Source organism: Chaetodon auriga, chromosome 23 (genome assembly GCF_051107435.1).
Source record: "Chaetodon auriga isolate fChaAug3 chromosome 23, fChaAug3.hap1, whole genome shotgun sequence".
Classification (NCBI taxonomy): domain Eukaryota; kingdom Metazoa; phylum Chordata; class Actinopteri; order Chaetodontiformes; family Chaetodontidae; genus Chaetodon; species Chaetodon auriga.
Genome location: NC_135096.1, coordinates 8,728,100 through 8,754,233, shown reverse-complemented (window position 1 = coordinate 8,754,233; position 26,134 = coordinate 8,728,100). Strand labels below are relative to the sequence as shown.

Here is a 26,134-nt window from a genome sequence, read left to right as displayed (position 1 = left end):
TAAATATACACATAAGTACATATCGCTAAAGTCAAATATGTCCCAAAATTTATCAATATATTTTTCTTCTTCTGCTTTAAGTGAGAATTTGTCATAATCAGACCTTTTATCCTGGAAGAGTTTTTAGCATCAAGTTCCAGCACAGTCACATCGAACGTAAACAGACCTCAGTGCTGTTGTCAGCAAGTCTCCTCTGTGGTTCTATGCCAGTCAGGGTGCGGTGAAAGCACCTATCAGCGTGAGACACACTCTCACCCAAAGCCTGTCACACCCTGCATGTGTGTGTGCCAGCTGACCAGAAATATCCGCTATTTGTTTGTCCTCGTTTATTATCAAAAAGTGTTTCCTTCACCGCGGCTGGTGCCCGTTTCAGTGACATTCATCACTTTCATTCTTTATTCAGTTCAAAAATAATGTCGCTGACAGCGTTGTGCTTTAGCATCCAGACAGTCGTGAAATATTGAGATCACATTTTACGTCCTTTAATATCCATTCTGCTTTGTCAAAGTATAACATTTTAACTGACAGATATGACAATGGCGTTTCCATCAGGATGACTTCGTCGTTTTTCATAAATTACACGGGTAAAAAAATACAGACATGGAAAATAGAGCAATTGATAAACAGAGCAATTGATTTGCTCTGTATGGGTACATCTGTGCTGATCTACATTAATCAAATTATCATACTGGGATACTGACAATGTTGTATGCATGAAATAAGATGAGAAAAGTGGAGTACACCTTCATTATGACACAACTTTTTTTTCTTTTTTCTTTTTTTTTTTAAGAAATGGCATCAGTGATTTACTTTGTCTTCAGGTTTCACAGGCCAATTTGTCCAAAAACTCTTCATTAAAAACAGATGATTTCATATATCTCTGGTATATAAAAAAAAAAAAAGGAAAACACTCCTAATGCGTTTAATACACTGAAAAGATCAAAACGGGGCATCAAAAAAGTTCTAGAAAGAGTTGTATTGTGAGAAAGTCTTATTCTGCTGCATTCTGACTTGACGTTTGGGTCAGTCGTCGTCGTCTCGCTGTCGAAGGCTCCTGGATTTGCCGTTCTGTGTCTTGTTTTTCTTGAATGAAGCGGGTCCGCCCTCCTCTCCGAGGGATGTGATGATGCGCTCCTTGAACTTCGGTTTTGGCTCGGGCGGCAGGTCGGCTGGAGCGCTGGCCGTGCTTGACTCCACCTGGGGCAACTGTAAGTCCACGCTGGCACTGGAGACGAAAGAAAAGGGAGCAGTTAAAGCTTTTTTGATACTTGCATCTTGTCTTTATCACGGTCTGTACACTGCATATCAATCCATGGTTTATCAGTATCTTAATCCACCATTCTAACAGCACTTACTAAGGATCCTCCTCTTCCTGAATCTGTTCCCAGACCCCATATGGATTCGCAGTTTTCAGCCGTTTGGCTTGTGTCTCTCTCTGTGTCACCTGTTCCACTTTCTTCTCCTCAGGTTCAGCTGTTGTGCTTTGGACCTCTTCCTCTTTTTTCGTCTCCTCAGTGTCCTCTTTGGGAGCATCTTCACTTGCTTGATCCTCTCCCTCCTTTTCTGATGGCTCTGCTTTCCTTTTCTGAAAACAAAAAATGAAGAAAACTGATGTCTGGAATTCTGTTCTGCTGAATCTTGACAAGCGGATGTGAAAATTCTGCTTCATTCTGCCAGGACTCCTCACCCTGAAGCTGATCTTTGGGACCTTGGGCTGCTGGCTGGCTTCTTCTGGGACTTCAGCCTCTTGGGATGTCGGGGCCCCACCAGAGCTCTCCTCTTCACCCGAGAGGGGCTCCGGCTGAGGGGTTGAAGGCTCCTCCTGACCCTGTCCCTCTTCGTTGGATTCAGATCCAGGTGCCTCATTGGAAGGATAGTCTGCTGGCTTCTCCCAGCTGGACTCTGAGAGGTGAGGACAATAAAGCAGACAGGATCTCCATAAACTCAAAAACAGAATCCAAAGGTAAATGAATTCAATGGTAATTAAGATTTTAGATGCGTATGAAATTATTCCAACCTCCAGTTTCTGAGTTGTAGTAATATGTATAACCATCAGGACTGACAGCTTCCATCCAAGGACAGGCTGAAGAGCTCTAGAGACAAACACAGTATTCATGTTTCAGTGCTCGTTTGAAATGATAATGTACTGAAAATGTAAACAAACTAAAATATGAACCTCAGTTTGTCCAGGCTGTGAAGTGGCCAAACTTCCTCCCTGGAAGCCTTCTGGTTTGTCCCATTGAGATTCTGTATTTAAAATACAAAGACAATGTAACACACAACCACACTGAAAAAAGTAAATCTGACAAAAAAGTAAAAAAATATTGTGGGAATATGTCAAAGAGGCCTTCAGGTCCTCCTCACCTCCAGTTATTGTGTTGTAATAGTACGTGTTGCCATCATCTGCCTGTCCTTCAACCCAAACCTGCACTTCTGTTTGGTCACTGGACATCTTGCTCGCTTTCTCTTTCTTGCCCTTTTTTTTCGCCTGAGGCTTCACCTGAGGTCTCACCTGAATTTTCACCTGAGGTTGTGGCTTTGTTGTTGTTGTTGTTGTTGTTTGGCTTGGTGAACCAGACCCTAACACACAAACACATTATTTAAAATGTCATCGAAGAGCAAATGCTCCTCCTGAGCAGCCCACCCGTTCCACATTATTTCAATACAATGCCAAACAATTACCTGTTGATTCCCTTTCCATCCTCTTCAGATCTTCCTGATACGCCTTCAGCGCAGCGTCCTCCATTGCCGCAAACTCTTTGGACATACGTTCCTCCTGCTTCGCCTTGTCAAGGCTCTTCTTTTTAATCTGCAGAGAGAAAGATAGCACGAGATGAGTGGCAGCAACTAGTAGCCAATAAGAAGAGAGCTTTTGAGTCAGAGTGTTATGTCTGGACCTTATCTCTCCTGCCAGTCCTGAGAGGGGTGCCAAGACCAGCAAGTATTTCTTAGATGCTCAAGCTTGTGTGTGTCACTGAGAAACATCATTAATGACCACTGATTATGTCTAATGTTTTATGTGGATCGGTGTTTGTGAATCAGCAAGCAGACTGGGAATCACATGGGTGAATTCAGAAGATCAAATCCAACTCTCATGACTTGACATGGAGTATGAATATCAGTAAACTCGTAAAAGTGTAACTGTAAAGTGCAGATAACTGTCCCACCATTGTCAAAAATCCAATCATTCATAACACGGCTTTAGCTTCATTTATTATTCACACAGTTTACTAAATTAGAAGCTGGTAGCTTTTCACTCCTGATAGGTGGAGTGATTCAATCCTTGTAAACACAGAAAGAAAAAAAAAAAAACATATCTAGAAATATGAATACCTCCGAGATTTTTGCAGCCACATTTTCTTTGTGGTTCTTCCCTCTTTCGTGGAACTCAATGCTCTGCAAAACAAACATTAGCATAAAATGAGTGAAAGCTCTCCTAAGCAACATGAACTGTTACTTATCTTTTGGCCGACTCACAGGCTTATTGTCCGCAATCCAGCACTTGCAGTACTGACAGAATTTCCTTGGCTGTGACTTCCAGTAGTCAGCCCTGAAAATACACAAAATTCGCGTGAGCTAACAAACACGACTGATTTAGATTACATTTAGCATGAACAGCTAAAAGGCTAACTGGCTGAATTCCTGCCCAGGGTTCATTATTTAACTGAATGTGCTTCATATCTTAATGTAAACAACACGTATCTGAGTGGATCTCACTTACATCGTCAGTTTTAGTGGTTAAATACGATCCAGAGGGTTAAAACGAACCAAAAAAAGAGGGCACCGCTTCCCACATTTCTAGGATGGCAACACAGTCCACTTGTGATGACGCCATCGCCAGTCGCCGAAGAGACGAATCTTCAAGTGGGTAAAAAATGTTAAAAACGCAGCAAACACATTGAAATAAATAGATAAATAAAAACTTGAATGTTATCATTCTGATGTGGAGCTACAAGGTCGATAAGAGAAGAAACATCGCCGATTTAGTTGTACCCTAGTGAACTAATAGAGAAAGAACAGAAAAATAGATCCCACTTGACAGCAGGCTGACAAAATCCCTCATGGACTCACAACTACACCACAAACTCCTTAAATTTATTAATGTAGTGGAAAAGAGGCTGTACGTGGTTTAAAATCAGTCCCCAGCGAGGCACATTACATGTGCTCGTGTTCATGGCTCAGTTTCCACCGTATACCCCGTTTGTCCACAGAGATGCACACATGGTACTTCGTAATAGTAATTGCTGAGTGCCATTTGGTTTGTGGTAATTTGATGAAACGTGAATATATTTAGGAACATGCCACACGTAACCATATATATTATAATGATGACGAATAATGAAGTCACAGAACCCTTCAGCAAAACAAGGCAGATGAAATAAAGCTCAGGACCCGACCTTACCATTTTCAGTTAAATGTGTAGAAGGTTATATATTTGTAAAATCTGTTGACACCAACACCGACTAAATTTGATAACAAATATCAATAGTTAGATAGATAAATAGACGAAGTGTGTTTATAAACTGTAAATTACGGTGTTCTTTCAACGTCCCATATGGTCTAGCGGTTAGGATTCCTGGTTTTCACCCAGGCGGCCCGGGTTCGACTCCCGGTATGGGAACAGAGTGTTTTGTCGTTCGCCTATAGAAATAAAAAATATTGGATTGGTTGACATGTGAAATAAAAGTCTAATCAAGAAAAACAGTCAATCGCTTTCAGAGAATAATATTTATATGACAAAATAAAAATGCCAATGGCCATGCTAAAAAACGTTTTTAAACGAATTTGTCTGAATGTGACGAATAAAAGAAAAAATAAGAATGGGGTTACAAGATAGCAAATTGCTAAACTGTCAAGGTAAGCATAGCAGTGAATTAATGCTATTTTACTGGACAAGCTGGTGAGAAAAGTATAATATCCAATTTATTTTTTCGCACTGCTCGAGCGCCACTGATTGCGTCATCATTGGGGGCCGGGATGAACTTTACGTTTGAATTCCGCGACTGACCCACCGCCCCCCGTCTTTGGTTGAGCCTGATCCGCTTTGCCGGTGGTGGTAATCGGTTTCCTAACCAGTTCGGTGCTGAAGCTCCGGGGCTGCCCATGAACGGCACCATGGCCGCGTCCTCACACCGGATAATGCTGGGGCCGCTGGTTGCTGCCATAGACCAGGGCACGAGCTCCACTCGGTTTTTGGTAAGACGAAAGGGAGCGGCACAGCGGGAACTCCCCTCCATGCTAGCTAGCTGTGTCACGTCTGGCACATTAATGTGTTAAAGCTGGCGATGCCCTTGGGTGAATTTTTAAGCTCGTCCTTGTATTAATGAACTTGTAGCCTCGAAACCACAGTGCGGGTTTGTAACCGCTGTTTGTTTCGTTTGAACGACACTAACTGAGGTCTGTTGTTGGTTGCTGCATAGTTTAGTTGTTTCCAGCAGTGCCTGAGGGCAGCAGTTGAGTATTTCTTGTGGGTAGGGTCAGGACTTCATGTCAAACCTCCTGAACAACCCCGACAGCTTGGTATTTTTTTTCCAAAGCAAAAATGCCACAAATTCAAGCTCCGCATATGTGCATATTTGCACATTTTATAGGCATGAGGCACCTCAGACTGTCAGAAGCACAGGGCTGACACAGATGGCCGAAGTGAATTTTTCCTCAATAGTCTGTAAACTTCAAAAGAAAGAAGAATTTTAATTTTAGTTTTCAGTGAATATTGGTTTGTTTTTGAAATCCCAGTGCTTTAGCATGAGCCTTAACTTCTCATGTGAATTTGGTGAATGCCACATGACATGTGCAGAGGTATTTTTAGCTGTGATAATTGTACTGTGAAATGGTGATAGTGGCTGTGCAAAGTTACAACAGTGGTGTTGTGTGTAAAAAGCCTACACAACTTCAGAGTGAGAGCACGGTTGTAATGCAGTAGAAAATTAACTCCCCCAGAGGATTGCAGTGCTCTGTCTTAAAATTGTCACCTGTACTGTTCAGCCTCTTCTTCGACTGTAATATTGTTCATTTTCAGTTGTTATTTCTCCCCTGAGCAGCCTTTATAATTGAATGTGTGTATTTGAAAGTCACTGAGAGTCTATTAAAGCATGTTTGGGATACAGAGGATGCCAGTTTGGACCCTTTTACCGCTGGAAAAATCTAAATTGCAAAAGGGAATCAGGAATGCCCTCCAGCATCCATGTGAAGGACTAAAAAGGAGGCTTTGTGCAGGGTTGCAGTGACCACATGCGCTGTCGACTTTATCTCGATCGAATGAAGGCTAAAGTGATGTGTTTCTGGCCGAAGCGACATCCTTTCTCTTGTGCTCTTTTTATCTTTGAAGGTGTTTAATTCCAAAACAGCAGAGCTCCTCAGCCATCATCAGGTGGAGATCAAACAGAGCTTCCCCAAAGAAGGGTGAGTGAAAACATCCGACGCAGCTCCTGAACGATGCACACACAGTTTGGAAGTGAGTAAATCTGATTCGTTGTGATTTTTTCCCATCCTAATTTTCAGATGGGTGGAGGAGGACCCGAAAGAAATTCTGCAGTCGGTGTACGAGTGCATGGAGCGGACGTGTGAAAAACTCACTCAGCTCAACATCGACATCTCGAACATTAAAGGTGTGCACGCATGTGGCTGAACATCAGTTTCCTGTATTTGAAAGAAGTGTGTTATGATGGAACATCTCTGAAAATCTGTGCTTGAATTTGTCCAGCCATTGGAGTGACCAACCAAAGAGAGACCACGCTCGTTTGGGACAAAGAGACGGGGGAGCCCCTCTACAATGCGATCGGTAACGCTTTGAATCTCCCTGCGGTCAGTTTGTTGTGGTTCCTTTGTTCTTGCTGTGAACTAACTGCCGCGTTTTTGTTCAGTTTGGCTGGACCTGCGGACCCAATCAACAGTCGAGCGTCTAATTAACAAAACTCCAGGAAGGAATAAGAACCACTTGAAGGTGAGCTCCTCTCTGTTTGGATGTTTTTGCGAGTTAAGTAGGCTGTGTCAGCTCTCACAGTCTTTGTTTGATAGTTCTCATAAAATGACTGTTATCTAGTCTTTTTTAATTCCTGTTTATCTCAATAGAAAATATTTTATTCCTTCATATTTGATATTAATTTCCACACGCGAAACATTGCAAGCAGCAGCACTCGTAGAGGTGTTTACGTCGCTGTCATCCTGCAGCATAAAACAGGGCTCCCGATCAGCACTTACTTCAGCGCAGTGAAACTTCGCTGGCTGATGGACAACGTGGACGAGGTCCATGAAGCCGTCGTGTCTCACCGCGCCATGTTCGGCACCGTGGACTCCTGGCTCATTTGGGTAAGTGAAGACGTCCTGCCTCAGTAGTTGTCCAGATGAAGTTTCTTCTGGAGAGGTGGCGACAATTATGGAGCTCACTGGCTTTTTGCTTGTATTTCTGGTGGCTGTCCAATAGTGTTTGACCGGGGGGAAGTCGGGCGGAGTCCACTGCACAGATGTGACCAACGCCAGCAGAACCATGCTGTTCAACATTCACACTATGGACTGGGACCCAGAACTTTGCAAGTACGACAGCTGCCTCTCATTCGTCTTAACTTCATCATGCTGCCTTTTATTTTGAAAATATCCCTGGTAGAGATCACTGTTTTATTTTGAAGTTCATGCCATGGTCATTTATACATTTTAAGACTTTAAGAACATGATCCAGTGATAATTGCATTACTTTGTGATTACCTTGTACTAAAGTTGTGCTTTTTATGCGTGCAGTGGCTCATTGTTACTGCTTTAAATATGTTAAAGCCACAGAATAGTTTCAGAATATGTTTTTATTGCAAGAAAATAATGTTAAGTTTACAAATAGATGGAATTGACTTAGTTCTTCATGTCCTGTTTTGATTCCCATCAGATATTTTGGTATTCCCATGGAGATCTTGCCCAGAGTGCGGAGTTCTTCAGAAATCTATGGCCTCATGGTAAGCACACATACATCCATTAACTCTGTTACTTCAAATTTCACTTCAAGTGTTTATACTAGCTGATTAATCCTAATGATCATTGCCATGTCTAGTGTGACTAGGCCACTAATAAGATGATAGAGGTTTGTTTTTTGTGTTTTTTCAGTTAACGTGCATTTCAGAAGTGCATGAAGGTTGACTGAGAAATTCTTTTAGGCATTTTTTTGTGTGTGTGCCATTGTCTCTCTTCTCTCACTGGTAGAAAATATGTTCTAGCCGGGTAAGTAATACTCGCCATCACTACTTTACTCACCCTGCAAAGTTGACCCGTCCTGCTTCTCCGTGGCCAAAGCGATCACTTGCCATCACACAGTGCATTTCCAACATTCATATGAAGGCAAAGGTTTCAGTAGCTGATTGGAGGAAGGTAGTGTCAGCAGGTCAGAGTTTGGTCTTTTTCTGCCACATAATGTGTGTCTCATTGTTGAAATTAGGCATTTATTTTATTTTTCCTGCTGACATAATAACATTTTTTGAGCATATTTGCCAAATTGCCAGAATAAATATCGACACCATTTAGATGTGGCTAGAAAAAGATATATAATTGACCCAAACCACGTTCCTGAATTGTTTTTCAAGCTTTTCCTCCTGGTGCATTCAGACACACTTAACGCTATATAAAGCAGACTGTAAGACTCTGCAGGTTCCCTCAGCTCTGTGGAGCTTTATAGCAACCTGTGTTTTTACTGTTGAGCTCAGTCTTGGAGCCTCATCTCCAGATGCAGCAGCCAGCTGCTTTCAGCAAAAAACACGACCTGCTGCAGCACCAAACAACAGACAAAGGTAACAGTCGGTTGGTGAAGCAGCTAAAGAGCAAGATGTTTCCCTCAGAAGTTTGTGCAGATGAAAAATGGAGCTAAAAAGAAAGGGAATATTGGGCTTGCATTCATTGTGTGGCCAGAAACTCCAGATGAAAGCTAAGGTTGCTCCGTGTGAAATGAAAAGGTTATGGTAAGTTGGTGTTGTGACTCCAGCTTGCTTTGCTGCCCCACACAGCAGAGAAAGAGAAAAAAAGCTTTACCGCAGTCACTGCTGTCCAAAAGCTAAAGTTTACCAGCCTTGAGTGATGTTGGACCGAGCAAACACACAAGCATGAGGGCACACACACACACAAGCTGACCTGGAAATGTACTGGATGGTCCCCGTCCCTCGTTGCTTCTGTTGTGGCATGCTCCTCGGCTGGTTGTCGTTGACGCCCACAGCTTTCCTGACAGACCATCCACCATCCTCTGTAACATCCCATCACGTGTCCCAAATCTCTTCACTCTTTGGCACATTTTTATTGAACTTTATCTTCTGTCTTTAAAGATCCAACCAAAACGATGTCGGAGTGAAGACATTTTAATTTCTAAAGGGTCACACTTGCCCTTGTTTCCCCTCACCGTTGCAGGATGCTTCATCATAAAAAACTGGTAGAATTTAAAGTTATTTGGCTTCATGTAGTCAAATAATGAGTAAGTCCCTGTTGTTTCAGTGTTGTTGTCAGGGCAAAGTTAAAGATGATGTTTTTCCCATCAGTGACTGATTGTATTTGTAATTTATATGGAGTAACTGCTATCAATTTCTTATTTTAGCAACAAATATGCATAATTTCTGGTTTTCAAATCGGTCTTCATCGACAATTTATGCATATTTTTCTTTATAAAAGTGAACTGATAAAATGATCAGATCTCCCTATTTGATATCCCATAGCTGCAGGCATGTCCAAGATGCTGTTAAAACCAAAAAAACACAACAAATTAGAGAAGAAACAAAACACTTCACCTCTAAAATGCACCATTCACGCGTTAAACCAGTTAATTTTCTCTGTTAACAGAAATCTGGAGCTCTTTCGGGTATCCCCATTTCAGGGGTAAGTTCATCTCTGTTTTTACTTTCCAGCATCGTCTCCATGTACTCAATGCTCTGATGTTTGCTGACAGATGTTCTGTCAAAACAGTGTCTCGGGGATCAGTCCGCAGCGCTTGTTGGACAGATGTGTTTTCAGGACGGGCAGGCGAAAAACACGTACGTGGCTTTGCGTGTTGGCCTCTCATCACTGTGGCTTTCTTTATGTGCTTCTCTGCAAATGTCTTTGCGAGAGGTCCCGCTAAATGTTTGATTTATTTTGTGTTTCAGGTATGGAACTGGCTGCTTTCTCCTGCGAAACACTGGACCAAAGGTACATTACAAAAGCTATCTTTTTTAATATCAGTGGTGACATCCCTGTATACGTTTGAAACAGTGGCATTTTCCCAGTTTCTATTGTTTTGCAGCCTGTAATGTCTGATCACGGTCTTCTCACCACTGTGGCGTACAAACTCGGTCGAGACAAACCTGCCTGTTACGCACTAGAGGTACAGTATTTTACAAGGATAGTTCAGCTGGTGTGGTTCTCCCTCAGTCCCTCAGTTCACAGGTGATTTGTTTTTTTTCTGGTACCTGTTGCCAGGGCTCTGTGGCCATAGCAGGAGCTGTGGTTCGTTGGCTGCAGGACAATCTTGGGATCATTGGATCGTCTGAGGAGCTCGGTATGTTTGAAGACAAATCAGATGTGACTAGTGACAGTTTGGAGAAATACAGGCCACATTTTCCCGTCTTTTTCTCACTTTTATTTCTCTTCCTTCTCCGTTTCTCTCCCCGTGTAGAGAAGTTGGCCGCATCAGTCGGTACATCCTACGGCTGTTATTTTGTTCCAGCATTTTCGGGTCTTTATGCACCGTACTGGGAGCCCAGTGCGAGAGGGTAAGACCAAGAGCTTCTCTGTCACGTAGTTAACGCCTCTAACATTCACACAGCCTGCTGAAATAAGTCTTCCTCTGTGTCACAGGATCATTTGTGGGTTAACTCAGTTTACTAATAAGAGTCACCTCGCATTTGCTGCGCTGGAAGCTGTTTGTTTCCAGACACGAGAGGTAAGGTCCTTCTCGCATTGGTCATCAGAGAAAGGTATTTGGGTCTGACGCATGCTGCACGAGCTTCATGCAACGTGAAGACTAATCAGAGGCAGATATTTGTTGTCATAATGAGGATATGTGTACGGATGGCAGATACTGGACGCCATGAATCAGGACAGCGGCATCCCGCTAACTCAGCTCCAGGTGGACGGAGGAATGACCTCCAACAGGTTGCTGATGCAGCTGCAGGCGGACATTCTCTGCATCCCTGTTGGTAAGATTTCCTTTCATTCGTTATCAGATGTTTTAGGTATTCTGTGATGTTGGAGTCGAAAGCGATAAGTCTTTACAGTCATAATGAAGAAATGCTGGCAGTGACCAAAGTGGTTCTTCAGTTAGCAGCACGGTCCCAGACACTGGACGTTTAGGGGGTGGAGATATTTTTCTTTGCACATGACAAAATGTGTTTACAGCACAGTGGAAGTGTGATATATCCAGAAAGCGTGGTAAAACATTGAGTGTGTCCACATCAAACTGTTGTGCTGCTACAGTGGAAGCTTTACTGTCCTCTGCTGGCATCCTGTGGAACAAGATCAGGTGGAGATGAGGTCAAACTTCATTGAATTTCATTGTTTTACAAAGCTAAATATGTCCAGACAGTCTCTAAACTGTCAGCATAAACATATAAAACATGAGTGTAGACGAGCGCTGAGGAGGAGCAGGCTGACATCCTTCCTGTCCTCCTCAGTGAAGCCGTCCATGCCTGAGACCACAGCTCTGGGTGCAGCGATGGCGGCAGGAGCAGCAGAGGGGGTGAGCGTGTGGAGTCTGAGCCCAGAGGACCTGAGTGAAGTCACCTCGGAGAAGTTCGAGCCTCAGATCAACCCTGAAGGTACGGCGAGGAGCTCTGTGCTCTGTGTGCGTTCAAGAGCTGCTGCTTCAGAAGTAAAAACGTCTCCATGTACGTGCTTTGCAGAGAGCGAGTATCGGTACGCTCGATGGAAGAAGGCGGTGCAGAAATCCATGAACTGGGAGACCACAGAGCCTGTTGGCAACGGGAACGGTAGGCAGCACCAAATTCAGATTCAGATATGTGATTCCAACTCTCTGCTGCGTGGTCTTTTTGAGCGTCGGCACCTTCTTTCGTTTTTGTCTTAGTGTCCATCCTTTAATCCATAATGCTGCAGTTCATAACATGCCGGACCAGAACATGCCTGAAGCTCAATCTGCAACCACAGGACACTGAATCTGTCCTCTGTTCAGAGAAAAGACAGTCCAAACTTAAACTTAAAAAATGTACACGACACTACAACAAAACCCAATATGTAAATGTGAATTAATAGGCATGAAGTATAGATGTTTTTCACACTGATCGAGGCAGACTGAGGCTTTTTAAAGCATGTTTTTATGTTCTTTCCCACTTTGACTTGAATAAAGCTGATCAAGCTGTCAGTGGGTTTCTTTGCTGGTTGTTTAAACTTCTTCTTTTGTCTCTCCCCTCTCTGTGGTCCTTCTTTGTTTGGATGACCGAAAGGTGAAACGAGTATCTTCAGCAGCGCCCCGCTGGGGTTCTACATCATGGGCAGCATGTTGATGTTAATCGGTGCAAAATACCTCGCAGGTCAGTGTCTTCCTCAGTGAGATGAAACTTACTCTTTGCTGTTGCTTTGTCGTCCTGTTGCAGTGTTTTTTCTTCAGCTGCACGTGGTTGTTGTCATTGCTGTGAAGAAATCACAAAGCAAATCCATTTATGTTCATTGCAATTATTATCATGAAGGTTATTATTTACACTGAATCTGAACAACAGCTTTATGTGCCATGAACTTAGATCACACTCTTCTTTCCCACTCGTGCTCCATTGTAACATCAGCTCCTGCACGTTTATGAGTCACCTTCAGGCTTTTGTCACATGAGCCAGCCTGACATTAGGCGTGCCGTGTTTGATGACCCTGCTTTGTAATTTCTCTGTCGACTTCAGGCCACGACTAGACTCCGACTCCTGGAGGTGCGAAAGCAGAGAGGACAGTGGAAACGAACGCTCTTCGTGCTGGACCACCACTCGTCCTCTCTGTCTCTCTCGTTTCCTGAAGGAATCTCGTGAGACAGACGCTCCTGCTGAGTCATTCTGGACATCCGGGACGAGTTTGAACTGACTAATGGGACTTTTCCTTCATTTTTCTTTTTTTTTATTTGAATGCATTTTTCTCTGCAGCAGGCAGGAGCACATTGATACTGTAGATTCATTTTAGCAGGAATGTGCATGGACTATTTGTTTTTGTTGACATGCTGTGAATATCTGAGCTTATTTATGTAGAAACTCCACCCACGGTACTTCACATCGCTGTAATCTTTCCCCGGCTGTGTCAAGTGAAGTCCACAGTCTAATCGTTGTTCGTCACGTCACTGTTCCCCTCGAGCGCTCGTCTAACCGTCTTCTTGTTTGTGAGGTGTTGTTGTTTGAGGCCCTCCACTATGAGCCACAGAGGAATTTTTAGAGCACTTTATATTTTTATTTTTGTCCTGTGGGAGCTGTGTAGTAACAGAGTCTAACATACGCTCAGTGGCCTCTTTATTAGGTACGCCTGCACAATCTGACACAATTCAGCTTTTCCTTCTTAAAGCCAGCTTGACTGCATTATATTTAGAGGAGTTTCTAATATTCTGTCCCCCTTATGTGAAGAAATGGTAAAGGACAATAAGTCGAAGCACCTGTCGACATAATGCACATCACTACCTTTAACAACGTCAACAAAAGCTGACGGCAGAGCTGTTGTGTTGGCCTGCAGTGGATTGTACAGCTCACAAAGTGTCCGCTGAGTGTGTGCTGTATGTTTTCAGTATCTGTTCCAATAGTTGGGATTAAGGCTCCAGTCGGTGAATGTGGACACACATTTGTAAGCAGTGAAATAGGCACAGGTGAAGGGAGTTTTTTGCATTCCTGTGTTGACGCAGAGTTTTTGAAGACACGGGAATGAACCGTGGATCAAAACAACAACAACATGAAGGGACAAAAGCTGAAGGAGCTGTTAGGAGCTCATTTATTGTGGAGCTTTGCATGCACGATTTTACTGAGACCCGTTTATGGTTTCAACACTCTGCTGTTTGACTTGGTAATATTGTTTCTCTTGTCACACACTGATGTGATTATTGTCACAATCGATCAGAGGAAACGACACCCTTCTGTCATTCGAGCTGCCGAGTTACTTTTCTATCACGCTTTAGAGAAGCTGAATTGTCTTCCACGGCTTGTGTTGAACCATCAAATGCAAACATTTTCTACGCATCCTCGCTCTCAGGAGTGCAGTATTTGTTTTCTCATTAAATTATTTAAATTAATTATTCAAAGGGAGCTTTCTAAAACCACAGAAACACAAAATGTTACACTAGTTCCTGTTGCATTATGGAGAAGGTTTGAAGAGTTGAGGACGTAGAAAGACCAGAGTTTTAACTCATTCACCGCAGAATTAATAGAAAAAGTGTGCAATCCTGTTGATCCGCTGAAGGGACGTTGAACCCTGAATGTGATGTTCCAGATGTGCTGAGTTGTCGCACTGTTTGAAATGAGTGGACGAGCTCGTCTCATGTCTGCAGAAATAAACACATTTAGTTCTGAATTGTCCTGGTTTTGGTTTTATATGGTGCAAACTGATGGAATCTAAGGAAGAACTCAAGTACTGACGTGAAGAGCAGATTTGAGGTACTTGAGTCACAACACAATAAATTTGACGTTTGACCTCATTGTTGGAAATAAATGCTTATTCCGAATTTGATGCAGCAACAAGTTGAGACAGGAGCAACAGAAGACTGGGAAAGTTGCGGAATGCTCCAAACCACCTGTTGGGAACGTTCCACAGGTGAACAGCCCGACTGGTCGCAGGTGTTCCTGATTGGACGCGAAACGCTCAGTCGGTCGCGGCAACGATGGAGCGGAGTTCAGCGCTTCGTCAAACATCTTCGTTTGGAATGGAGGTAAATTGAATTGTGTAACTGTATCGACTGTTCGGTGACTTTATTGTTACCCTCGCGTGACTGACGTGAAGTCTGAACATGTCTGTCTGCAGGACGAGGAGTTTCAGAGTCCGTCGGTGGACATCAGCAGAGGTTCGGCCGGAGAAGCTGCACAGAAAGCTGCGGGAGAAAACCGCGTGAAGTCGGTCAGTTCTCAACCCTGTGGCCTCTGGAAGCTGCTGGCACCTCACTGAGGCGAGGCAGCTTGTTTAATTCTGGGTTTACCGAGATAAAATCTGTTTTTCGCCTTCTGTCCATCACACGTCTCCTGCTACGTCCAGGTGCACTGGTACATCGCACGATCGCTCTTGTACATTTCCAACCAGACACAACTTTTCACATGCATAATCAGTGGCGGTTCTACACGGAGGTCTAGGGTGTCCCCTATCTATGTAGACATGTCGCCTGTACCCCACCGTAAATTATGAGTTTATTATGATTTTACACGCGAGCGCCAAAAGCGGAACTAATGCGACGCGACGTTCTACACGGGTACATTAGAGCGGCGCACCCAAACACTGTAGCTTGTCAAGTGTGTGGTGCTGCTATGTGAAACAGAGGTGAAATTGGTTTTATTTTGACATTTATTTGACATTCGCTCGTTTTTTCTGTTTCTAACTTTAATAGCGTCATGAAAACTGCACCAATTCCATCCGGGTCGGTATTATTTTGTAGAGATAAGCCAGACATTTCACAGGTCTCATCAACTCACCAACCTCAGTGGTTGTGGCGAAAACTCAAGGGAACAACGCTGAATATCCTTCCGAATACCGTACGGCAACCGGAGCGCTTTGGGGCCGTCGTAAAATTGCAATCTCTGATTTTTCAGTTCAGACAACCAAAAAGTAATGACAACAACACACAAATACTGTCATTACCAGAAGGCTAAGAGTCTCACAGCATGTTATTGTTCACTCATACTCAATAGCGCCACCATATGGTAGGTTGTCAAGCATCTTACCTTTTGGCAAATAACTCATGAACTGTGAGGCGTATCAAAACAGTATTTGGACAGTGGTTTCCTTGGATGAAGCCGATTCTAATGGTATAGGCCACAGCCATTTGTGCCTGTAAAAATTTGCTGTCATTTTGGATTTTCTGCCTGATTTTATGTCTCACTTATTTTGTGTTGTGTTATTTTTCTGTTGGTAGGTTGAAATTCCAGTAAGCTCTTTCTACATAAAATCGAGACATATACAAATTGCTCACTGAACACTAATTGTTTCTGGGAATTTTTTTAAATGTGTTTCTGGGAGATAATGGTTGTGAAAGATCTATAATTTGCTTACAAACAGATAAGACGTATTTTGGTGTTGATAGGTTGAAATTCCAGTGAGCTATTTCAAAATAAAATAGATGAATATTAATAAATAAAACTCACTGAACACTTAATCTGTTAAGTGCATTTGCATTTTTTTTCTGGTCAACAGATTTTTGTGAAAGATTCATAATGACCTTACAAAAAGATGAGAAGTAGTTTGGTGTTCATAAGCTGAAATACCAGTGACTTAAGGCATATTAAATGTTTTTTAATAATTTAAAAGCATAAAATGTAGGATAGAAAATCTGAAAAAAATCATACAGATAAAGTTTGTTTTTATATTAAAATGGGATTAATGTACATGGTATTGACCAGTAAATAGTAAACGGTACATTTAATGCATAGTTCATTATTATAATAAACTAGAAAATTTCTATGAAATTTTGAAGGTGACTGCCTGCCTGGCGCTGCTGCCACTGCCTGCACTGCCTGGCCTTGCTTAGGAAGAAACTCTGCAACAAATTTTGTCATAACAGCAACAACAACAACACACACGTCTAAAATGCATGTTACATTTTGACTACAGCACCCCCTCCCCCATGTCAGAAATGGCTCAAATAAGACAAACTTGTGCATCGTGGCTGAATGTACAACATTTATAAATGTGATTGAAATTCTATTGTGCATTGAACACTTACAGCCCTTCAAGTATATCATGCTATCATGTACCAAATTTGATGAGTATTGGATGAAATATGTGGCAATACAGACAGAAAATGTGTTCAGCAGAAAATCCAAAATGACAGCAATTTTGAAGCCGATTTTGAATCAGCTTCATCCAAGTAAACTACTGTACAAATACTGTTTTGATGCGCCTCACAGTTCATGAGTTATTTGCCAAAAGGTAAGATGCTTGATAACCTACCATATGGTGGCGTTATTGAGTTTGAGTGAATAGTTACATGCTGTGAGACTCTTAGCCTTCTAGTAATGACAGTATTTGTGTGTTGTTGTCATTATTTTGTTCTTGTTGTCTGAACGAAAAATCAGAGATTGCAATTTTACGACGGTTGTAAAATAAGATAAGATATACCTTTATTAATCCCACAGTGGAGAAATTTCAGGTATGACAGCAACAAAGTGGATAGCAAACATAGAGGGCATCAGTAAAAGGACTTTAAATATCAAACAAACAATATAAACAAGGAATAATGAAATATGAACTGATATTGTAAAGGGATGATAGTAGTCCTGACTGGAGTATTGATATTGCACATTGGATTAATAATACACCTGATTGAAAGATTGATAGATTGCACCTTAAGTTGAAAATCACCTGAGCTAAATGTAACTGAACACATTGATGTGTATTATAGTGCAGTCATAAAGAAAGTCTTGGTGATCATCCTCCTCTCTCCGACCACCTCCACCGAGTCGAGGGGGCATCCCAGGACAGAGCTGGCCTTCCTGATCAGTTTGTCAAGTCTGTTCCTGTCAGCTGTTGCGATGCTGCTCCCGCAGCAGACCACTCCATAAAAGATGGCCACCACAGTGTCGTAAAAGGTCTTCAGGAGCGCCCCCTCAGTCTCCTGAGCAGATAAAGTCTGCTGTGTTGTGATGTTAAACATGTAACTTCGTCTGTCTTGACTGTTGCATTGCGATAACAAATGGATGATTCTTCAATTCGGGGCACTTTTGACTTTTGGAATTTAGAAAAAAATAATCTTCTTTAATCTCTGTTTTCTATTTCAAAAGGTTTATCAGTTGGTCTGGAGCAAAGATCTTAGCATAGCTTTGATTGTACTTCATGATAATTTTGATATTATGATGCTTTTTTCAAAGTTGTCACAGCAAAATGTCTTTACCATCACAAACACAAAAAAACACTGATTTTAATCCAAAATGATCTGACAAGCAAAGTTTTCACAATCATTCCACTAAGTACAAAACATGCTCTTAAAGAATCATGTTCTCAATGTTTGTAAGTACATTTAAAATACATTTTAACATGTTCTCGAACTTTTTAATATACTGCCTTGTTCAGCAATGAAATACTGTGTACTAATCAGAATATTTGACTTGCAATATTTTTTTCCCAGAAAATGCAAATTTAGACTTTTTACCACTTTTTACCACTTTTACCACAATGATTGAGGTAAAACCCAAGTTAACAAAAAAGCAACATTTTCTATTAAAAAATGTATTGTGACGGTAATGACAGCATGTTTTGGTAATGACATAAAATGAACACTGGTGTTAATTTGTTGTTGTTTGTTTCAACAAACGAGAGAGAAAGAAAATACTGCTTTTTAAAAACAACACCTTTTGAACACTTAACCTTCCGTTAAAATTGATCACTTGGTAAACTACCAGCATTGCTGATGTGATAATATCTTCTTCAGGCTGGCTGGCTCGTTTCTGATGTAAAAAAAAAAGGATCAAACGAGAGAATTGGCATGCTCAGCTCAAATGCCCCACATGATGGCTGCCAAGCCAAAAAAACAGAAAATAAAGTTTTCAGCACTCTGAAATAAGTGTGTAACATTATAATTCATGCACAGCAGAGGTGGCGTGACCCATATCAAACAACAGCCAGGGACCAGTGATTATCAACCAGCTTATACAGATCATTGGAGCAATGTCACAAAAAGACAAATACTAGTAAGAAATACAGTATGGTAAGAAAAAAAGTCATTAAAAAACATCGATCACATTCTGTGACTGCAACAACACGAGTAACCAATTGATTTCACACACTAGCAATAAGAAAATGCACTTAACAGTACAGAAACTCATCATGTGCAGAATTAAAGTGTCTGGCTTTATTTTTAGCACTTTTTTTTAATTAACAGCATTCAAATATCACTTTGTAAAAAGCTATTTTGTTTTCACAACGGCACAACCTGCTGCATCTGCATCCTGAATGATGCCCGGATACACATCTGGGTCATATTGAATGGCACACCGTTGTCCTCTCAGTTGATCTGTGATCTCTGAAACGGGGACGAGTGTCGATGGATGTGTGTTCATCTCAGGTGGCTGCAGATCCAGGTGTGACCCATCAGCTGTTTCCAGTTGATTTGGTAGCAGAGCATCCTTTGCTGAAATGTCTTCTTCAGTGACACAGAAGAGCTTGATCTGTGATTGCTCCTTTGACAGGACATCGAAGAGGACTTCACCGCTTGGTACATCTGTTCCACGGCAACAACAGCATCTGCATTTTGTTTTATTGCTGCCCCAACTCCATCTGCAGGCCCTTTGCCATGCCCGGCCTCCAGAACGCTCCAGGTCACCCTGCTGAACCCAAACCTGAACGGCTTTGTGGATCAGATGAATATTTGCAGAGATAATTCTCAGCAAAATCCACTTGAAGAATAATCTCACTCCGCCCAACATTTTCTTTCGGACGACTCAGCGTGGAGTACTGAAGGCGGATGTTGAAGACATGTCTTGCAAACCTCTCTTTTAAAGCAGTTGTGAAGTCTTCTAAAAGAGACTGAAGGGTACCACATATCCACTCCTTTGTCGTTCAGTGGACAATGAACTTGTGTTTCGTTCCATCTTTCTTTGTCTTCTCACGTTCTTCAACTTTATGTTTCCAGTTAAACCAGTGGGTCTGTAAACCAGGATCAGATTCACCAGTTTGCAGCTCTTCTCCTTTGCAGAGGTCACACTCTCTGTATGCACGTTCTTTTTTTGGCTTCTCGCAGCATAAGGTCTCCATCAACCTGTCAGGCGTTTTGCTTTGTATCACTCTTTGATACGTTAGCTTGTCAGCCATGAACTGCACGTTGGCGTGTTTTGCATCAGCAGGTGTCTGTCGGGTGAAGTAGCTGTCACGACCCAAAAAGATCGTTTTTGCAAAACTCTCCATATGACAGCTTCAACAGTGGACCATCCATCTTGAACTTCAGGTTCCAAGAATATCTTGATTTTCTTGCTGGTATCCACACTGATTCTGTTTTTGTCGGGTTTCCTGTGAAAGTGAAGACCAGCAGGCCGTTTGCTGTTTTTCTGCATCATCTTGGCTGAGAAACCAAGTTGGTTTTGCACTTCTTTCACAAAGTGGTACTTTAGAATCTTCAAAGCCAGAATGTTTGACACTACTCGGTTTTCTTTTGTGCCACAATCCTTGTATTTTTTTTGCAGCTGAGAAAGGGCCTTCGGTTTTATCTGCATTTGTTGCTTTAATTTCATTTTGGGGGATTCTGAAGTTTTCATCTTCTCGGAGAGCCTTTGATATCTCTCTTTATGCTTCTCCACCTCTCAGAGCATGTTGGAGCTTCAGATGGTTCTATTTGCCTTATTTGCTCTCACAGTTTTCCGTCCTCTCGTATGACTTGAGGTTTTATGATGCCAACTGTCAGAAGTATGAGGTGAAGCTTCAAGACTGGGCACTTCATTCTCACGTTCTTCCTGAGCTGTAGGCGGTGTGGGAGCTGTGTTTCCAGCTGTATCACTTTGTATCTTCTCTCTGGTCTGATCACTGGCCCTTTGGTGTCTTTGCTTAACTTTCCACTGTCGTCTCCTGCATCTTTCCTCCCGCTTTGATAATTGTGAGATGGCTTTCAGTTTTCCCGTCTCTTTTCTTTTTTTCTCTCTTTCAGGATATTGCTGATATTTCTCAGGATCTTTGATTTTGTCTCTGTATTTTTTGATTGTTGAGCTGGTTTAGCTGGGGCCATGTTGACACCTTCAAACAAAAATAATGTAAATTACGGTTGGTCACTGTTCATTTATCTATCAGAGTAAATAGTAAATTAAGCTGATATATTGTAGTTATAAGGTAAGAAACAGATAACTTGTCATTACCATCACAGTCACTTGTGTGATGGTAATGACACATGGCTCAGTTTTAGACTTGCTAAGCGAACTGGTTAGCTGGCATAAAATGTACACTGAATATATGTGAATAAAGTGAAATTTCCTGTTAATGAATTAAAATACTCAAACAGTATAAACAGACGCCAATTAAACTCTCAAATCAGGATGTATAAAACATCAAATTACTACAAAAAATCAGGCTTCTGCCTCACGTCTGGGAATGTTCCTCTGGAGCATCTAATTTGCATGTTGAGTGTGATGTAATGACAGACATATGAGGGACAGCGATATTTAACTGTAAATAAATTGCAGATGGAACAAATATAAACTATATGAATTTGAAAAATGTCTTTTTAAGTTATGAATGCAAAGTAAAGTTTTAATGAATTTAGCACTTTTTATTGCTTTATTATAGAGGGGATGTCAAAAAGTCTTATTAATCCAGGTGGGAGTGGATAGTAGGTTGAAAAGCCTGAGTCTCTGAGAAGTTTTTCTTAAAGGTATGCATTATTATTATTATTGGGACCATCTGCCTTTCCTCCCCCTTTTCTGATTTATTATTCTTAGCTAAGGCAGCATCTACCTGTGGTTATGTGTGGCAAATTATTATTATTTCCTCCATCCCTTTAATTTTGTCACATTGTCAGTAGTTATTGTGCCAGTGTATTTGTGTATTTGTAGTGCCCTCTAGTGTATGTTTGAAATCTAGTGCTCTGCAGGGCTTCACCAGTTAGCTCTAGCTACATAGTCATAAGCATCACTTTGAGGATGCTCCTGTTGGAGCCTGCACTGCTGTTCCCATCGATTGGGGATGGGAACACTTAATGTGCATGATGGGTTTGGGTGGGTTGTGGGCATTCTGGGGGTTATGTCTGTTTTTTATCCCTTTTTCCCAGTCTCATCATTACCCTTTCCTTTTTTTTTCTTTTTTTTAATTACGTGGGGGATTTTTCTCATGTACCTCTCCTTTTCTATCTCCTACTAAAGCTCAATGTTAAAACTCAAATGACTGACACTAATCGCTCTAACTCAGACATTAGAGCTTCGATCAGATGTTTGAGCTGGAATGTTAAAGGTATGAATCACCCAGTCAAGCGATCAAAGAAGCTTTCCCATTGCAAGCTCTTAGATGCTGATTTTACAGGAAACGCATCTGCGTGATAGAGATCAGGTCAGACTTAAAGGTTCATGGGTTGGTAATGTATTTCACTCAACCTTTAACGCAAACGCCGGAGGGGGAGCTATTTTGTTTAATAAAAAGATTCGAAGATTATAACTGATAAGAATGGCAGATATCTGATTGTAGCGGGCAACTCATACCATAATCCTGTTTTATTGGTAAATATCTATGCCCCAAATTTTGACAGCCCAGATTTTATGAATAGATTATTTAGCACCATTCCTTTCCTAGATACGCACCGTTTGATTCTGGCTGGTGATTTGAATTGTTATGAACCCAACCACAGACCGTTCTCAACCTCGTGGTCTTACCCAGTCTGCTATGTCTAAGTCAATTTTGGATTTTATGCTACAGAATGGGTTCGTAGATCCCTGGAGATTTTATAATCCACAAGGTAGAGAATATTCCTTTTTCTCTCAGGTGCACCAATCCTATTCCCGCATTGATTATTTATTTTATTGATGCTTCTCTAATTCCCAAAGTGACCTCCTCTGAGTATCATTCAATTGTCATATCTGATCATGCGCCTCTTAGTCTCAATATAATATTTTTGGAACGACCCCCTTTCCTTTCACCCTGCTTTTGTCTGATGATACATTCAATGCCTTCATTATGTCCTCAATTGACAATTTTATAACCGTTAACAAAAATGATACCGTCTCTTGTTCAGTGTTATGGGAGTCGCTCAAAGAATTTTTACTCCTCTCTTTATGAGTCGGAATCATCAGACACAGCAGAAATGACTTCTTTTTTTCAAAATCTCGACATTCCCACAGTCGATCCCATTACAGTAAATGTGCTTAATGCTCCTTTAAGTTTGGAAGAAATTATGCTCTATCAAAGTCATGCAAATTAATAAAGAACCAGGCCCAGATGGATTTACTGTTGAATTTTTTAAGAAGTTTATCAATAAATTAGCCCCCCTCCTTTGCTCTGTTTATAATGAATCTTTAGATCGTGGTTTGTTGCCCCCAACTCTAACCCAGGCGTCCATATCCCTTCTGTTAAAGAAGGGTAAGGACCCTGCGCCTTGTTCCTCTGACAGGCCTCGTCACTTCTTAATGTCGACATTAAGATTTTGGCTGAAGAATTAGCAACCGTCTTGAAAAGGTTCTTCCTTTAATAATATCAGAGGAACAGAGCGGTTTCATTAAAGGGCATCAGCTATTTTTTAATGTTTGAACCCTTTTAAATGTAGTTTTCTGTGATCACTCCACTTCAGTCCCTAATCTCTATCGACACAGAGAAGGCGTTTGATCGGGTTTAATGGCATTATCTTTTCGAAGTACTGCACAAATTTGGCCTAGGGGACAGGTTTATATCCTGGATTAGACTCTTATATGCCTCTCCCAAGGCCAGCGTCCAAACTAATAAAACCTGATCTAGTTATTTCAAACTCTCATGTGGCACCAGGCACGGCTGCCCCCTTTCCCCTCTACTTTATGCATCGGCCATAGAACCCCTGCCAGTTACCTTAAGATCTCTTCGTCAGTTTCATGGTATCTCTAGCATTCCACCAATTTCATCTATTCTGAAGAGATTTGGTTCCTTGTCTGGTTATAAAATGAATGTCTTGAAGAGTGAATGTTATCCTGTAAATTCTTTAGCCCTAGCACTTCCGCAGTCTGATCTTTTCAAGCTCAGCCCCTCGGGGTTTAAATACTTGGGGATTAATGTGACCCGCACCTTACTTTCCCTCTGTTCTTCTAAGTTTTCTCCCCTGCTCGCACAAGTTAAGATAGATTTCCAAAGGTGGAGCTCTCTCCCTCTATCCTTGATTTGTAGAATTAATGTAGTGAAGATGAATGTCCTCCCTAGATTTCTTTTTTTGTTTCAGTTCATTCCCTTTTTTTCGTTGCCCAAACACTTTTTTAACGTTTTTAAATCTTTACATCAAGCTGTTATTTCCTTCTTGTGGAATGGTAAGGCCCCCAGAGTAAGGACATCATTATTGAAAAAATTTACATCCAATGGTGGCCTTGCCTTACCCAACTTTCTTCTATACTATTGGTGAGCACATATACATAAATTGACTTACTGGCTTCAGTCTCCAGAACTGTTATGGTGTAGACTCGAAATTCAGTCATTTGTCTCATCTTCACCTGCGGCCTTACTTTCCTCTTTGCTGCCTATCAATCGTTCTAGCTTTTCAGAGACCTCTTTTAACTTTAATATACCTACAACCCATCTTTTTCTTTATTTTCAAATTAGACATTGTGCATCTTCTCTTTTGTCATGTTACCCTTCTCTCCCCACAAAGCAATCCTGGGATGACCTTTTGACCCTTAAGCCTACTCAGAAATCATTAATATCCAGTATTTATGACAAATTGGCTTTTGAGAATCTTTCGATTGGCAAAATCAAAAATTCAAGGTATTACACAGAGTCCATTTTAGCAAATCTCGATTATCTGAAATATTTCCAAACATTGCAGACCAATGTGACAGATGCCATGCCTCTTCTTGTAATTTGAGCCATATGTTTTTCTTTTGCCCCAGACGATATAAATTGTGGACTGACTTCTTTACTATCCTAACAAAGATTCTAGGAAGTCAGATACAGATGGACCCATATATTGCTATATTTGGATTATCACTTGAACAACTTAAAATTAACTCTTCACAATCAAAAACAGCCTTTTTATCCCTCTTGGCGAGATGCTGCATTTTACCTCTGTGGAAGTCGAAACCCCATCTATTTCTTTATTTCTTTTTTCCAGATCTGATTTTCATTATTTTTATTATTTATTTTCTATCTCTTCTTTTTCTCCAGTGTAGTTTACGTTTAACTTGATGGCTTATCTACAATTAGATTATCAACACATTGCAGTCTTGTTTGTAAAAATGTTTAATGATTTTTTTTGTGATTTATTGTTATAATTCTGAATGCAGAGACACTGTTCATTGTTCTGTACAAAGAAAAGAAAAAACAGGATTAACTTAATGTACTGTACTTTGTACTGCTGTTATTTGTTGATCCCTAATAAAAAGAATTCTAAAAATAAATAAATAAATAAATAAAAGTCTGGGTTGGGGACGAGTCCAAAACAGTGAAATTCTTGCACATTTGAATTTTCAACACACTCAAAAAGTATTAAAATGTCATCATTGAGACAGTTATTTTTTCATAGCTACTACAACCTGACCTTAACAAATACAGTAATTGTTTTCTCTAAAAAACCTTTTTTTTCCTCAAAAATCTACCCTGGGGACAGAAGAACTCAGAATCACCCAAATACAAATCACCTTTTTTGCCCCAGTAAACGGAGGGCAGGTGATGAAAGTGAGGGCTCTGACACAGAGAGGGGAATCCCAGAGGGTGAGGAGGATGAAGAAGAGGATGAGGAGGAAGAAAACCTACAGGGACAGAGAGAGGAACAGCCAGAGGGACGGCAAGTGGATCCATGTCGGTCAAGTACTGCACCATCAGGTTAGTGATGAAGAAGGTTCTCACTCTTTGCAAAGCAGTGCGATTACAGTTTCACTGCAGACGAACTGTGTGTCTTTAAAATGGTGTTTTCTGCTGGAAATTCTTTTTTGTGTCAATATGGCTCGAATGTTTCCTTTTTTTTTAAAGTTAATACTTGGCCTGCATTTTGAAATACATGTAGATATACGTACATAAGTAAATAAATGTTGTACTTGCGCCCTGTGTTTACTGTACATCTTTCTACAGATATCAGCAAGTCCAAGAATGATGTACCAGTGCAGCCCAACTTGAATATATTCCCAAACACTTTGATGGGGGACAGAAGACGGAGCCTCAGGCCAAACTGGTAGACTCTTCATCCGTGGTTTGAGTATTCTGTCGTGATGGACTCCACGTATTGCCATGCATGTAGACATTTTAGCACACCACATGCCCCAGACACTGTTTTTGGTTCAACACCTGGTTTTAGAAACTGGAAGCAGCAGCTGTGAGAGATGCAGGGTTTTCACTACATGCCAGACAGCACAACCATCGTATCCTGCTGCTGCAGTGCATCGACATTGGGTTCAAATTC

General features: G+C 41.3%; 2 protein-coding genes and 1 non-coding gene across 4 annotated transcripts; 2 read left to right on the top strand and 1 right to left on the bottom strand.

Annotated features, from left to right (window-relative positions):
• Positions 1 to 466: 466 nt before the first annotated feature.
• Positions 467 to 3,854, bottom strand: wbp4 (WW domain binding protein 4). Its single transcript, XM_076723939.1, has 10 exons — positions 3,722 to 3,854; positions 3,478 to 3,550; positions 3,334 to 3,396; positions 2,683 to 2,809; positions 2,365 to 2,580; positions 2,177 to 2,247; positions 2,018 to 2,093; positions 1,688 to 1,902; positions 1,356 to 1,585; positions 467 to 1,225 (listed from the first exon to the last, which is right to left on the bottom strand). Coding segments are annotated over exons 1-10 (1,275 nt in total). The 5' UTR covers positions 3,724 to 3,854; the 3' UTR covers positions 467 to 1,023.
• Positions 3,855 to 4,549: 695 nt separating this feature from the next.
• On the top strand, positions 4,550 to 4,621 carry trnae-uuc (transfer RNA glutamic acid (anticodon UUC)). The gene has a single exon. It is a non-coding gene; the product is annotated as a tRNA-Glu (tRNA).
• Positions 4,622 to 4,992: 371 nt separating this feature from the next.
• LOC143315940 (glycerol kinase) lies at positions 4,993 to 14,470 on the top strand. Of its 2 annotated transcripts, XM_076723542.1 has the most exons (21): positions 5,012 to 5,196; positions 6,329 to 6,402; positions 6,502 to 6,608; positions 6,704 to 6,781; positions 6,864 to 6,943; positions 7,171 to 7,308; positions 7,424 to 7,533; positions 7,874 to 7,940; positions 8,185 to 8,202; positions 9,799 to 9,834; positions 9,922 to 9,989; positions 10,101 to 10,143; positions 10,238 to 10,318; positions 10,414 to 10,492; positions 10,610 to 10,706; positions 10,792 to 10,876; positions 11,012 to 11,132; positions 11,607 to 11,750; positions 11,835 to 11,921; positions 12,393 to 12,479; positions 12,837 to 14,470. In XM_076723542.1, the coding sequence occupies exons 1-21, from the start codon at positions 5,104 to 5,106 to the stop codon at positions 12,845 to 12,847; spliced, it is 1,704 nt and encodes a 567-aa protein (XP_076579657.1). In that variant the 5' UTR covers positions 5,012 to 5,103; the 3' UTR covers positions 12,848 to 14,470. The 2 variants fall into 2 exon arrangements, with proteins under 2 accessions (XP_076579658.1, XP_076579657.1); XM_076723543.1 differs by lacking the exon at positions 8,185 to 8,202 and having other exon boundaries at positions 4,993 to 5,196.
• The last annotated feature ends 11,664 nt before the right edge of the window (positions 14,471 to 26,134 follow it).

What these genes read in the sequence shown, in the direction of transcription:
- LOC143315940 (XM_076723542.1), top strand. Translation starts at nt 5,104, where the DNA reads ATGAACGGCACCATGGCCGCGTCCTCACACCGGATAATGCTGGGGCCG. An exon ending in CAGAGCTTCCCCAAAGAAGG is followed by an intron (nt 6,403 to 6,501) that starts GTGAGTGAAAAC and finishes CCTAATTTTCAG; the next exon opens with ATGGGTGGAGGAGGACCCGA. An exon ending in CTGCCTGTTACGCACTAGAG is followed by an intron (nt 10,319 to 10,413) that starts GTACAGTATTTT and finishes ACCTGTTGCCAG; the next exon opens with GGCTCTGTGGCCATAGCAGG.
- wbp4 (XM_076723939.1), bottom strand. An exon ending in GATGGAAAGGGAATCAACAG is followed by an intron (nt 2,581 to 2,682) that starts GTAATTGTTTGG and finishes TTTGTGTGTTAG; the next exon opens with GGTCTGGTTCACCAAGCCAA. An exon ending in CACAGCCTGGACAAACTGAG is followed by an intron (nt 2,094 to 2,176) that starts GTTCATATTTTA and finishes GTTTGTCTCTAG; the next exon opens with AGCTCTTCAGCCTGTCCTTG.